The sequence below is a fragment of the Agelaius phoeniceus genome, chromosome 2, assembly GCF_051311805.1.
Source record: "Agelaius phoeniceus isolate bAgePho1 chromosome 2, bAgePho1.hap1, whole genome shotgun sequence".
NCBI classification, from domain to species: domain Eukaryota; kingdom Metazoa; phylum Chordata; class Aves; order Passeriformes; family Icteridae; genus Agelaius; species Agelaius phoeniceus.
In genome coordinates, this window is record NC_135266.1 from 65,161,387 (window position 1) to 65,173,466 (window position 12,080).

The 12,080-nt window shown below is 44.1% G+C and overlaps 1 protein-coding gene across 2 annotated transcripts in view; it reads left to right on the forward strand.

Annotated features, from left to right (window-relative positions):
• The first annotated feature begins 411 nt into the window (after positions 1 to 411).
• THSD1 (thrombospondin type 1 domain containing 1) overlaps positions 412 to 12,080 on the forward strand; it is a 30,592-nt gene continuing 18,923 nt past the window's right edge. The window contains exons 1-2 of one of the 2 annotated variants that reach the window (XM_054654558.2): positions 412 to 658; positions 6,756 to 6,894. In XM_054654558.2, coding sequence (XP_054510533.2) covers positions 6,837 to 6,894 — 58 coding nt within the window. In that variant the 5' untranslated portion in view covers positions 412 to 658; positions 6,756 to 6,836. Of the gene's footprint in view, positions 659 to 889; positions 1,065 to 6,755; positions 6,895 to 12,080 lie in introns of those variants that run through there. The other variant, XM_077173740.1, reaches the window with a different exon arrangement.

The following is a 12,080-nucleotide window of genomic DNA, read 5'->3' on the forward strand; positions in this document are numbered from 1 at the left end:
CCTCTGGATGAAGAACCTTTTCCTGACATCCTGCCTAAACCTCCCCTGCCACAACCTCAGGCCATTCCCAGGGGTCGCATCACTGGTCACCACAGAGAAGAGATCAGTGTCTGCTCCTCTGCACCCCACCCTGAGTAAGCTGTAACTGCCATGAGCTCTCTCCTCAGTCTCCTCCAGGCTGAACAGACCAAGTGACCTCGGTCGCTCCTCGTAGGGCTGCCACACGAACGGCACGGGGAGCGGGGAGCTGCAGGGCTGTCCCAGCGCCCTCACCGGGGCCGGCCCAGCCCGGGGGCGCACACGGGTCGGGCGCGCCCCTCACGGGTCTCCTCTCCCGCAAGGCCGCCCCAGCCCGGCGGGCGGGCGGGCGTGTGAGGGCGGCGCGGCCGCGGCGGGGCAGGGCTGGGCTGGGCCGGGCCGGGCCGGGCCGGGAGAGCCTCGCCGCCAGGGGCGCGGGCTGCCCTCGCTCGGCGCCCGCCGCCGCCGCCCCGCGCCCGCTGACAGCCGCCCGCAGCCGCCATTTAACCCTCCTGCCGCCGCTGCCGCCGGCGGGCAGTGAGCGCCCGCCCGCCGCCCCGGCAGCGCCGGCAGCGTCTCCTCCACGGGAAGGATCGCGCTCTATCCCCGACCCGCCGGCCGCTCCGCCCGCGGTGTGGAGGTGAGCGCGGGGCGGGAGCCGAGCCCGGGGGTCCCGGGGCGCGGGCGGGTCGCTGGGTGCCGAGGGGTGGGGCGGTGCGGAGCCCGGGCCGCCCCGGGCTCGGAGCCGGCCGGGGGTGGCTGCCGGCGCGGAGCCGGCGGGCACGGGCGGGGAGAGCCGTCGGTCGGAGCGAGCGGTGCCGCGGCGTGATCGCCGTGATCGCCGTGACGCGCCGTCCTGGAGGTGTTTTAAAACACCCTTGCGCCGGCAGGTCCGGGTTTGCCCTGCCCCGTATCCTCTGTGGTCGCCTCTGCCCCGGAGGCAGCGGCCGTCCCGCCCGGAGCCCCGGTGCTGCAGCGCTCTCGGAGTGCCGGGAGCATCGGCACGGGGAGCGGCTGCCCGGGTTCCTCGCCCAAGTCCGTAATAGGTAGGAATAATTTTAGTGTTGTTTAATATGTTTGGTGATTTCTACTTTATTTCAGTCGCTAGACCGGTCGAAGCCGTGTGAGTACACGGCAAACCCAGGGTAAAGCGTAGGAAACCTTCGCAATTCTCTTTTTAATACTGATACTTCACGGTATTTCAGACCTGCTTCTCTAACAAACTTCTGATTGTATCAGCTGTGCCATGTATGTTCTCCATACGAGGATCTTCATTATGAACTCCACCGAAAGGGGAATTCCAGTAATAGTGGTATATATATATATATATATTTTTTTTTTTTTTTTTTAAAGAAACTCTGAAGGGGAAAGGAAAGAATGGATGACTGCATTCCTTCCCTTATGCCATGAGCTCTCATCTGATGTATATAATTCTTTGCATTCTTTATTTATTATTGCTCGAACATCTTCCCAAATCTCCTTATGCTTAGTAAACTTGTTTTCATGGTACATTTTCCAAAGTAAATATAATATATCCCTGTACGCTGTTTATTGTAAGCCCTTTGGTTTCAAAGGACAGATGTTGCTGGCCAGTCTGCTCTTGAATTGCTATGTTAATATCAAAAAGAGCTGAGAAATCTCAGGATTTTGTGAGATCTGACCCCAAATATTAATGAAAATAGGCTTTACCAGCTAATTCTTTTTTTTTCTTGTACAAGGAGGATCTGGTGCTGTCAGTTTCAGCCTAGTGAATTTAGATGCATAATTTTAATAAAGTCATTATCTGATAACAATGTAAAATTGTTGGATGTGTAAATAAGAATGAAAGATGCCTTTGAGGATGTCAGCTCCAGCCCCCTGCTGTGGCACACATCACACAGACACTTTCCTGGCTAAACTAAATATCTTCCAAGAAGTGGCATATTTTTGGCCCTGACCACTCTGGCTGGTCAGCAGTGATTAGATTTTGATAAAATGTGATGAATAGTTGAGGTGTTCTCTCTTTACTGTGAAAGTGAAGAGATTATATGGAAGGTTCTGAAATTCCCAGCAGGTGGTAACACTTCAATAGCTGCCTAATCCCATTGCAATAAGCATATGATGGTTGAAAATAATTAATCTCTTTTCCAACGTACAGATAAAATATGAAGAAATCCATTTGAGGAAATGTTGCAGATACACATTTCTTTTTGCTGTTAGTGCTGCTTGTGAAATGTAGGGAGGATTTAGGGACTTTCGGGCATTTCTGTCTGTAGCCTGTTTTGCCATCAGCCTCTCATACATAGCCAGAACTGTGCAGATTTTGGGCTGCAAATACAACTGAAAAATGTTTACTAGTGAACAGCTAAAAAGGATTTTTTTTCCTCCTTAATTCTAATAAATATCCAGACTGTGACTGGTTGCTGGGTCCATCAGAGTGCCTGGGTAGGTGCTGCTGCCTGGGGCAGGTTGGTTCCAAGAGAATCACTCCTCACACCCACTCCTTTCCCAAGCCCTTCTCCCACCTTGCTCTCCCGTGTGCCCTAGGCCAGGGGGGGTTCTGTGCCATGGCTGGGTCCATCTTCTCCTGCAGCTGTGGGGCTGGTGGGACAAGGAGAGAGCAGGGCTGTGCTCAGAGGAGGGATGAGCAAGAACAGCCCTGTCACTGAAGGAGGATGGGAGCTAGGGCAGGGGAGGGCTCAGCTCTTGGTGGGGATTTGCAGAGGAGGGGGACTGAGGGTATTTGTGGGTAAGCGAAATATGGGTTCCATCAGTGGCACTTCTCTGCATGACTGAGGCTCCAGAGCACAGAGGTTTTGAGTGCCATGGATTTGTGTTCTCATTAAACTCCATGCTTGGTCATGGAGTGTCTGATTAATTCCTGATGGCCCTTTCTTAACTACAAGGCTTATTTGCCTCTCATCTCCCTAATGAAGGGGGAGTAGGCACTGAATGCTGTGCTGTTGCACTTGGTGAAGGTGGTTACTGCCAAATCAGCAGGTGACAGCTCTCAGAAGAGATGGCTGGTGTCTGAAATGTCATGTCTGTGCTGCAGCCTTGGATACTGCTGCAAAAATACCAGGAGTCCTAAATCCAGCTGGCTTGGAGTTTTTTTATTTATTTGGTTTATTTTAGGGGTGTTTTTTTTGTAAAACCAAAATGATCCCAATATATTTTATGGTTTTAACAATGTAGGGAAATAGGGATATTTTTGAATAGATTAATACATATGATTCTAATAGGCAGTATTATAGCCTATTCTGTTACTTATTTGCAAAAGATATTGCAAGTGCAATTTCAAATTTCACGTCTGGCTCTTACCTGGTTAGTGACACTGTGTGCCTGCAAACCACACAGCTGATGAGGATTTATTCTTGTAGCCCCCATACCAGATAGTGAGATACAGTCTCCAGTGGAGAGCTGTGCCACAGGAAAAGTAAGAGATGTGACCAAGATAGCACAGGAAATCTGCTGCAGAGCAGGGACTCAAAGTTTTCCTGTGTCATTTGCGTTGCACACAAGCCTCTTCGTCTTTGCTTCCAAAGCGCTTTATGGCTTATGCCCTCCTCATCTGTCATTTCAAATTCCCTTTGGAGAGGAAGTCTTCCACTTCCAATCAGACCATTACACTGTCTCTTGGAAGAAGAAAGCATCTTTTTATGTTGCTGTGCTTCTGCTGCATTTTGCACAATAGAGCCTCAGTTCATGCTTGTCCACGAGAGCAATAAATTAAAAAAGCCAATTATTTGAAGTCTGATAGCCTTCTCCGTTCCATCATTTTTCATCTCATTAAGTTAATGAACTTGAGGTAGAAGATCTGAATAGAGCAAAAACCATTTAAATGTACTGTCTGCATCAAAACCCAATTTTATAGGAGTGTGAAAAGAGGAAAAATATTTGAGCAGGGGGCAAATATATGGAGAATTTGGGAGAAGACCTAAAAATGAGGAGAAATCTAGAAAGAAATTGGCTTAGAGAAGATAGAGAGGCAAGGGGAAAATTCTGAACTGAACTTAGAGGTCAGTGTAAGGCCTTTCCAAAACTGAGATGAGGCAAAAGGAAGAAAAGTGAAGGAGGGGAGAGGAACAAACCTGTGCAGAAAGAGAGGAGTATGGGGGCACTGCTACACCAGAAATGGGCCAGCATTGCCTTTAGAGGTGCTATTGGAACTGAGCTAGCAAAGGTGCAAAAGCTCAGGGAGGCTTTGTGGAGCACTTTAACTGGAGCTTTGTTCAAAGGCAGGGCTGTACTGCAGCTGGTAGCCTGAAGTAGCTGTGTGTGTGTGAGGTGGGAGGGCTCCTGCTGCAATCCAGTGCTGCAGAGGCGTGCAGAGGGTGAAGTAGCCCTGGGCTAGGCTTCCAGAGGTACCTGATCTCACTAATTGGAAGTTAGTTTTGGTACAGTTTCAAACACTCCAGTTCTAGCCTGGGTGTTACCCGCGCTGCACACAATCTTTTCTCAAGAGAGCCAAGATAACACAGGAGGAAGGGTGAGAGGGAAGGAGATTTTGGTGTGACAAATGATTGGTGTTACCAAAACACCCAGGGGCTCTGGCGCTGGACTCCATCTCCAGCTTGGTTAGAAAGAGTCTCTGTCCTGAAAAGTCTTTCCTATAAATACAGAGTGTGAAAGATGGGGTGGAAAGGAGGGGAGCAGATTAATGCTGCAGTTGGCTGACATTATGTCTGGCAGTGGCAGGAATAGGAACAGAAGTCAGGTCTGGTCCCTGTGCCTCCCGCTGGCGTGCTGTCTCATGAACCATGCTGCTTTTTGCTTGGTTGGGCTGATGTGCAAATTAAGATGTAAGGCAGCTACCTCAAGAGTGCTCTCCTACACAGGCTTTTTTCTTTTTTCCTGAGCATTTATTCTCCTTTCCATAGCTTCATTTCCTCTGTGCAGTGTGTCGCTCATTAGACTGAGATTAGGATTATTTGAATTTCATCTGTCAATGTGTGACTTTCTGAAAGAAGTATTTGTAAAAGCCATTTGAAGAATCTGCAGCTAGGAAAACTAGGAATGGAAAGGACCAGTTAAAGTCATCCAGCACAATCGTGGTAGTGGCCCACAAAGCAATTTTCCCCCACTTTATTTCAGGGCAGTTTACAGCAATTCCACATATCTTCGAGTTTTCTTTGAGCAGTTAACTCTAGAGGCCAAGACATCCATCACAATTATTTTTTTTAAACAAAGCCTGCTTTTTCTTCTTTGGACTACTTTGATTCCTTGTTTCGACTAACTGATTAGTGATCAATAAGGATACAGGCAAGGAATGATGTTCCTGCTGTGATGCTGCGCCCGCCGCCGGCAGCTGGAGGAGCTCGGGAGCGGCTGTCCCTGGAGGCTGGCTGGCTCCCCGCCGCCCTCCGTCAGCAGCCGCCCCTCTCCTGAGGCACAAGGTTTGTCTTCCTGTAATTTACAGCGTATCAAGTGAAATTGAGGGTGGTGGCGGTATCACTGTCCCTATCTAATGCTTTCTGGAGCCCTGTCAAGTTCCTGGGCCAGATGATGATTATTCCTTTCAGATATGTGCAGCTATTATTATAATGGGCTTTTACTGAGCAAGGCTGTGCTGCTAGTCTTCTTAGAAATTATTCTCTCCAGCCACTTGGCGCAGAGAGCAGTTCAAAAAGCTTTCAAGTAACACGTCTGCTGCATCTTAGTTCAACAAGCAGAGCAGTGTAATTGCTGAAATACCTTATTTGTGATTCCTAAAGACATACATGATATTTGGTTCCTATGTTTTACCATTATCCTCCACAGTTCTGCTCATTCCTAACTTCTCCCTGCTCCAGTGCCAAATTTCTCTCATAAATTAGGTTGTAAACCTGTTCGAGACCTTTCTTGCATGTTTGTGTGAAGGTGAGCACAATGACACTGACCTACAGGTGCTCAGTGAAATGCAGGAGAGCAACTCTTATATTTTGAAATGGCCTCTGAGTAGAATTTCTCTTTTTAGAATCCCTCCTACTTACATTTCTGAAGGAAACTGTTTGGTTTTGCTGCTATCATTGTGCTTCCAACCTCTTTTATCTAATTGTTATGAGACTCATAAAGACTAGTTTAAACCACATGGACATAAAACTGGGAAGCTTGCCAAAAGAAGTCTATTTCTATTGGCTTAGCAAAGGCTCTAGTGATTGTAAACTTAAAAAATTATGGAGGAAAAAGTGGAAGTTGGCACCTTTTTCATCTGATCAGTTGGAGTGACATAAAAGGCAGTTATAGATCTCTTATAAATCTAGTAAGATCACTAAGTGTATTACTAGACCTGAATAAAAGAGGGAGTTCGATGACCAAAAGGTTGGTTTGATGACCAATCAGTTTGCTGCTGAGCTGCTTTCATACTTGAAAGTAGCTGACAGACAATATGAATTGTGCACCAGCAATAAATCTCCAATATCAGTACGTCCTGAGCTCAGAGTTATATTTTGTATAAAATACTCATTATTTTGCTATTGTGAGCCTTGGTCATAATATAAGATATCCATAGCAGCAGTTCCTGCAGTGCAAAGATAAAATTGTTGTTATCTGTCTTTGTTGTTCTGGCTCAGGAGCTGTATTTCAGGATAGAAAATTATTGTACAGTGAATTGTAGCTGTCCTTATTCAGATGCATTGATACAGTGTTAGTAGTTGTTAAGTAAATGAGAGAAATGTTAATTAATAGTTAATTAATATTTTTTTACTTATTAATGATATGTCTTTCTTCTCATATTTTATGAAGCAAAGTTGACACAGCTGTAATTTTTTAACTTTTAGGTGTTCTTGGAAAACGTGCTGGCACTTTGGAGCTGAAAAAGGACATGAGGAGTAAAAGGACCCAGGATCTCACTGGTCAGAATGAAACATATGTTGAAAGATTTTTCAAATCTATTGTTAGTAGTGCTCTGTGACTATGGTGAGTATAAGAGCTGTCAAGGGAAAGCTGTGATGTGCATTCACAAGGTGGTTTTGAATGGTGGTGTTTCCAGGTGATCTGTGGAAATGAGATGCTGTGGAAGCCACCACTGATAGGCACAGAGTTTAGTCTAGATCTTATGCAATAGTTAAATGCAACTTGCATAAACTGTCCCTTTAGATCAGTGTCAGGATTCTTTCCTGATATAAATTTGCTCAGGGAAATGAACAAGACAAATTAACAAATTTCCATGAGCATCAAGGGACTGGCTGTGCTAGAAGCAGTAACTGGAACACTGCTCTCTTTTAGACTTATATTTCATAATATTTAATGAACATCATGGAAGATAGGTCTGGTTTAGGTATCCATAGTGGGATGGGTGGAAATATGTACAGAACTACCTGTTTCTCTCCATTACTAGGAAAGGAACCTGGGTGGTTGGATCATGTGTAAGCATCTACAGTCCAGCCAACCTCCTATGGCTGAGTGAGCCCCCATCTGAGCTCCCCATCTGCCACCCAGAGACCTTTTGTGTACAACAGAAGTGTTCTTTACTCTGATTGTATAAGAAGCCAAAGGATGAGGTTCATACTCATTCAATCTTAGTCACATAAAATTAGACAGGTAGTCAGAGACAGTCAGTCTTGTTTGATTAGTCCATGCATAAATCCATACATATTGAAAGCAGCTCTTACCCATCTGCAACTGAGATGTGTAGAATGAAAAAGCCTCCTTCTCACCATCAGCTGCCAAGAAGGGAAGTTAGGCATCCTAAGTTCAAGTCAGAAACCTGCAAGATGTCTATGAGCTGAGGGGCATCATATCTATGGTGTCTTATCCTTTCCAAGAATGTACTAAGTAGGAAGTAGGTTTGCAAATTACTTTCTTATTGCAGAGTGAATTAGAAATTCTGAAAATGGGACTCTTAATTCCTAAGCAATTAATATGTTTTAGAAAATTTCATTCCTAGTTTAAAAGTCAGCATTGTTTTGACAGCTGCAGTACATTGTCAAACCATGCTGAAGGATTAAGCTGTGCACTGCAGAAATAAGTACAGCATGGAAAACATGGGAAAAGAAGTGGTTAATCCCCACTTATGGAATGAGCTGTAGCAGGTAGTTCTTGTGTCAAACAGCTGAAGATGTCTTATGAAAGAGGGAAATGGACAAAAACATATGCAGTGTGCTGTCCTTGTATAAGTGAGAAAAATGATAGTAAGTAATGACTGGTATGCTACTCATTCCTCTGTGCATACTCCATCTCTGCTGCAGAACAAAGATGTAGAGAACCTAGAATTGCTGTCTTTTAGATGAACTTGGTTCTAGTAGAAGTAAAGACTCTTGTCTATGGCTTTTAGTACAATTCCTTTTTTTAATAAGACAGCTAACCAGCCCGGGTAGAAACACTGCACTGAGTAACACAGTGAAGGTAAGTAATAAATTCACTGGAGCCAAGATGTGAGATGAATGATTACAATATCCACTGGTTCTTGGTGAGCCAGTCCTCTAGACATTCACTCAGAGGTAAAAGCTATTATTCATGAACTTTATAGAGTGTGGCACAGCAAGTAATTATGAGGTACAGTTAATGAGCTGAATCTCTGCTGCAAACTTTAGGTGCATCAACTTTCACCTTATTTTCAGTTAAAGGGCAGCCCATAATTCAGAAAATTGCTTCCAAACAGTTCTGCATATACATATTTTTGAATATTACTGTGTACATCGATTTTAGATAACTATTTCATTTATATAGTTCTCTGTTTCAGGCAAGACTATTTTTAAGTGATCCAGTATGCTCTGGAAAATTACTGAAGTGCTATAAAAAGCTCTAACATCCAACTAAACTGTATTCTCATTTCTTATCAGTTTACTGATGTTTTTGTTCTACTTAGCTCTGTGTTACCGAAGGCTGACAAGCCAACAGCGCAACCCAAGCTGGCTTAAAAACACTTAAAAATAAATAACTTCCTGATTAGCACCCTCAAGTAATTCTTCTTGCTTTTCAGTGAAATCAAGGACTTTTCTTTTAATCTTTTAAAGTGTGAATTCTTACAAAGACTCCTCTGGCAGGTTGTTGGTACCACAGCCAGACTTCTTTCAATGGGATACAATTGTAATGACAATGAAAATTATACATGTGCATTGAAGGATGCCCCTGACTGGCTGTCTGAACGATTGGGATGAAGTTTTGGCATGTAGCAGTCATGGGCACGTAGTAGGCTGGAGGGCAGCTGAAGGAGCTTGCAGTGGAAGCTGTCTCCTGACTGGTGTCTTTTGGAGCATTGTGAAAAACTCCTATGTGGGCTGTCCAAAAGTGCAAATTTCTTGTTTACCAGACTGGAGGAAAGAATGCTGTGAGCTTGGGTGCACTAGCCAGAGCTCTGCAGTGCTGGAACTGCATCCTCCAGCAGTGCTCACTTTCCTCACTTCCTGAGTGATCTGCACTTAGGGTTGGTGGACTGCTCCACAGCAGTGCCCTGCCCTCCTGTCCTTCCTCCCTACGTACAGAGTGGTGTTACTCCTCGTCTCAGCCATTCCAAATGATAAACAGTGCAAGGAGGTCAAGACAGTTGTAAAAGAGAGTAAGAACAATAAAGCAGTAGGTAGAAATATCAGTGCTTTTCATTACTATTGCTTGAATGTTTTTGTTGTAAGTTTAAAGCTTAAAATTGAAATTTTTCATGCTGGGTTTTTGCCATGGTCTGATTTCCTTTTCCTTTAATGTTTCAGCTACATTGAATCTAGCTGATTCCCATGTAGAGAAATGCATCATTTTGCCCGCTATCAAAGAAAAAATATCCCAGCAACTCACAGCCATTTCACTGGGAAACTCTAACACATCTGTGGGAACTTCATTTTTGTTAGAGATTTCACAGTGGCCTGGGACATGCTTTCTGCTGTCCTTATAAAGACCTAGATCTGGTCCAGATCTAAATCCTTGCAGATGACTTAGAGATGAGATTCTCTGAAGGGTCAAGTGTGCCCCAACTCCCCCTGGCTCCTCTTGCCAGCTTCATACAACACTGTGCATGCTGAAGCCCAGGGCAAGAATTCCCCAACATTATTGGACACAAGAGTTGATTGTCCTGTGCTCCCTTATGGAATTAGCAAGGAAGGTGGGAATGTGCTGGAGTTAATTGCAGGCCCAAGGAACAGCAGAAGATAAAAGAGCTATAAGGTAAAGAGATGAGTGCAGGAGTTTGAAGAACTGTGGTAACAATAACGGAGTTAGGCTAGTACCCAAGAGATACTGAAAGTGGATGATGGTAGAAACAGGACTGTAAAATATGGGCAGGCACACGTGACAGAGTCAAAACATGAAGAGCAAGGACAATGTGTTGCTGGTCAATTCAAAGAGACACTTTTTACATGTCTGTCTCTTACTCTCTGGCTGTCCAAGTTGAGATCAGGTTTGCTGCAGTGCCATGTGCTCACCACAGCTGTGATGAACGGGATCCTGCTTTGGATGTCTGAAGGACCATTGTACTTAAAATCAGGTCCTGGCTTTCACAGGGCACCACACTTAGTTGATACTTGACAGTTTTTACCTTCATGCCTGTGCCTTGGTTCCTAACACACTAAACAAGAATAGTGACCTCCTCTCATTTTTCAGGGATTTTAGAAGGATTAAGTCATTAATATTTCTAAAGCACTACAATAAGGGCACAATAGAAGAGTCCATGGGGGAAATGAATAATTCTGTATTATCAGGATGGATTTTGGATGGTGTGCAGTCAATAATACATAGGACCACCAACAGAAGACTGAGAACAAAAGAACCCTCTGATAATGAGCACTGTCCATCTGCCAAATGAGGCAGTGTCTTGTGGGAATGCAAATGAAAGGCTGGAGTTATAGTACATACATGGAAGAGTATATGTATGATTTATATGTGTAAGGCTGTGCGTGCCACCTTTACTCAGACTTTATGTATGTATGTATGTGGTTGGAGCTGGTTATTTAAAGGACATGTTATAGCTGGTGGCAAGTAATAGGCTCTTTTTTTCTAGTGCACACTGCACCCCACCCAGATGTAAATGTCTGTACCCAGTCAGATGAATTTCTTCCTGAAAATCTTTCCTGCTGAGAAGAAAGTGAATCCAAGGTGACTAACTCAAATTGAAGCTTAGAGTAGTAGGCGTCTAATATTATGTGAGATGAGTCCTGCTACTCCTGACTGCTAAGTGCTTGCCTTGGCAGTTGCAGTGTTTTTCCAGCAAAGCTTTCTTTGAGGTAATCTTAAGACATGTGTAACAGATTTAACAAGTCAAAGTATTGTTAGTTGATACTATGTATGAAAGGATTGCTTTAACTGAAGTTTTACACTTCCATGGCACCTTCCATCTAAGACTCAGAAGCCTTTCCCCAGACAATTAATTTAATAAAGATGTCTCACAGCACATTCTGTATCTGGAATAGATATATGCAGTTTCCATTTTTTCAGATAACCTTTCTGTGTCTGAAATCCTTAAGGTTCAGGCAGTGCAGAGAAGGTAGCTGAGCTAAGAACGGAAATGTGATCTTCCAATTTATTGCTTTAGATATCATCACTAGTTACAGCATGTCTCAGGATAATTTGGCGACTTGCACAAACATGGTCATGCAAGAAGTGAATTTGAAAAGACTGCACCATTTATAATGAAATGATGTCATTTAGACATGTTGCACCACATCTGAGACAAGAAAAGTGCTGCAGTCACCATCACTGTTATTTTCAGCTCTTTCACTCAAGTGTCTGCGATGCAAATGAGCAAAATGAAAGATTCATAAGACAGAGCAAGAGAAAAGGCTTCAAAAAGCATCATGCAGACTTCCTATTCTATTTAACTTGGGGGACATTTTTCATCTGTCTGTATAAGAAACCACTGTCCTTTTTTTGCTAAATTACAGCTGAAGCTGAAAAACAGCTGGCCTCTGGAGTTTAAAAATCTGTAAGTCAAAGAAGTTGAAAGTTTGAGAATCTATTCTGATAAATTAAGGTTTCTGTTAATCTTTTGGGTGGTTTGTGGTTCACTTTATAATAGTGGTTTTTACCTTCCTGAATGTGTTACTGCAGTGGATTTTGAGCTGCTCCAAATCACATCCCTGCACAGAACAGAGCTGTTGAGCTCTAATTGCTATTGCTAAGACCTTTTCTTTTTTTGTCATTTGGTTCACTTGAAAAAGATTGAGAACCACTTTTAATAT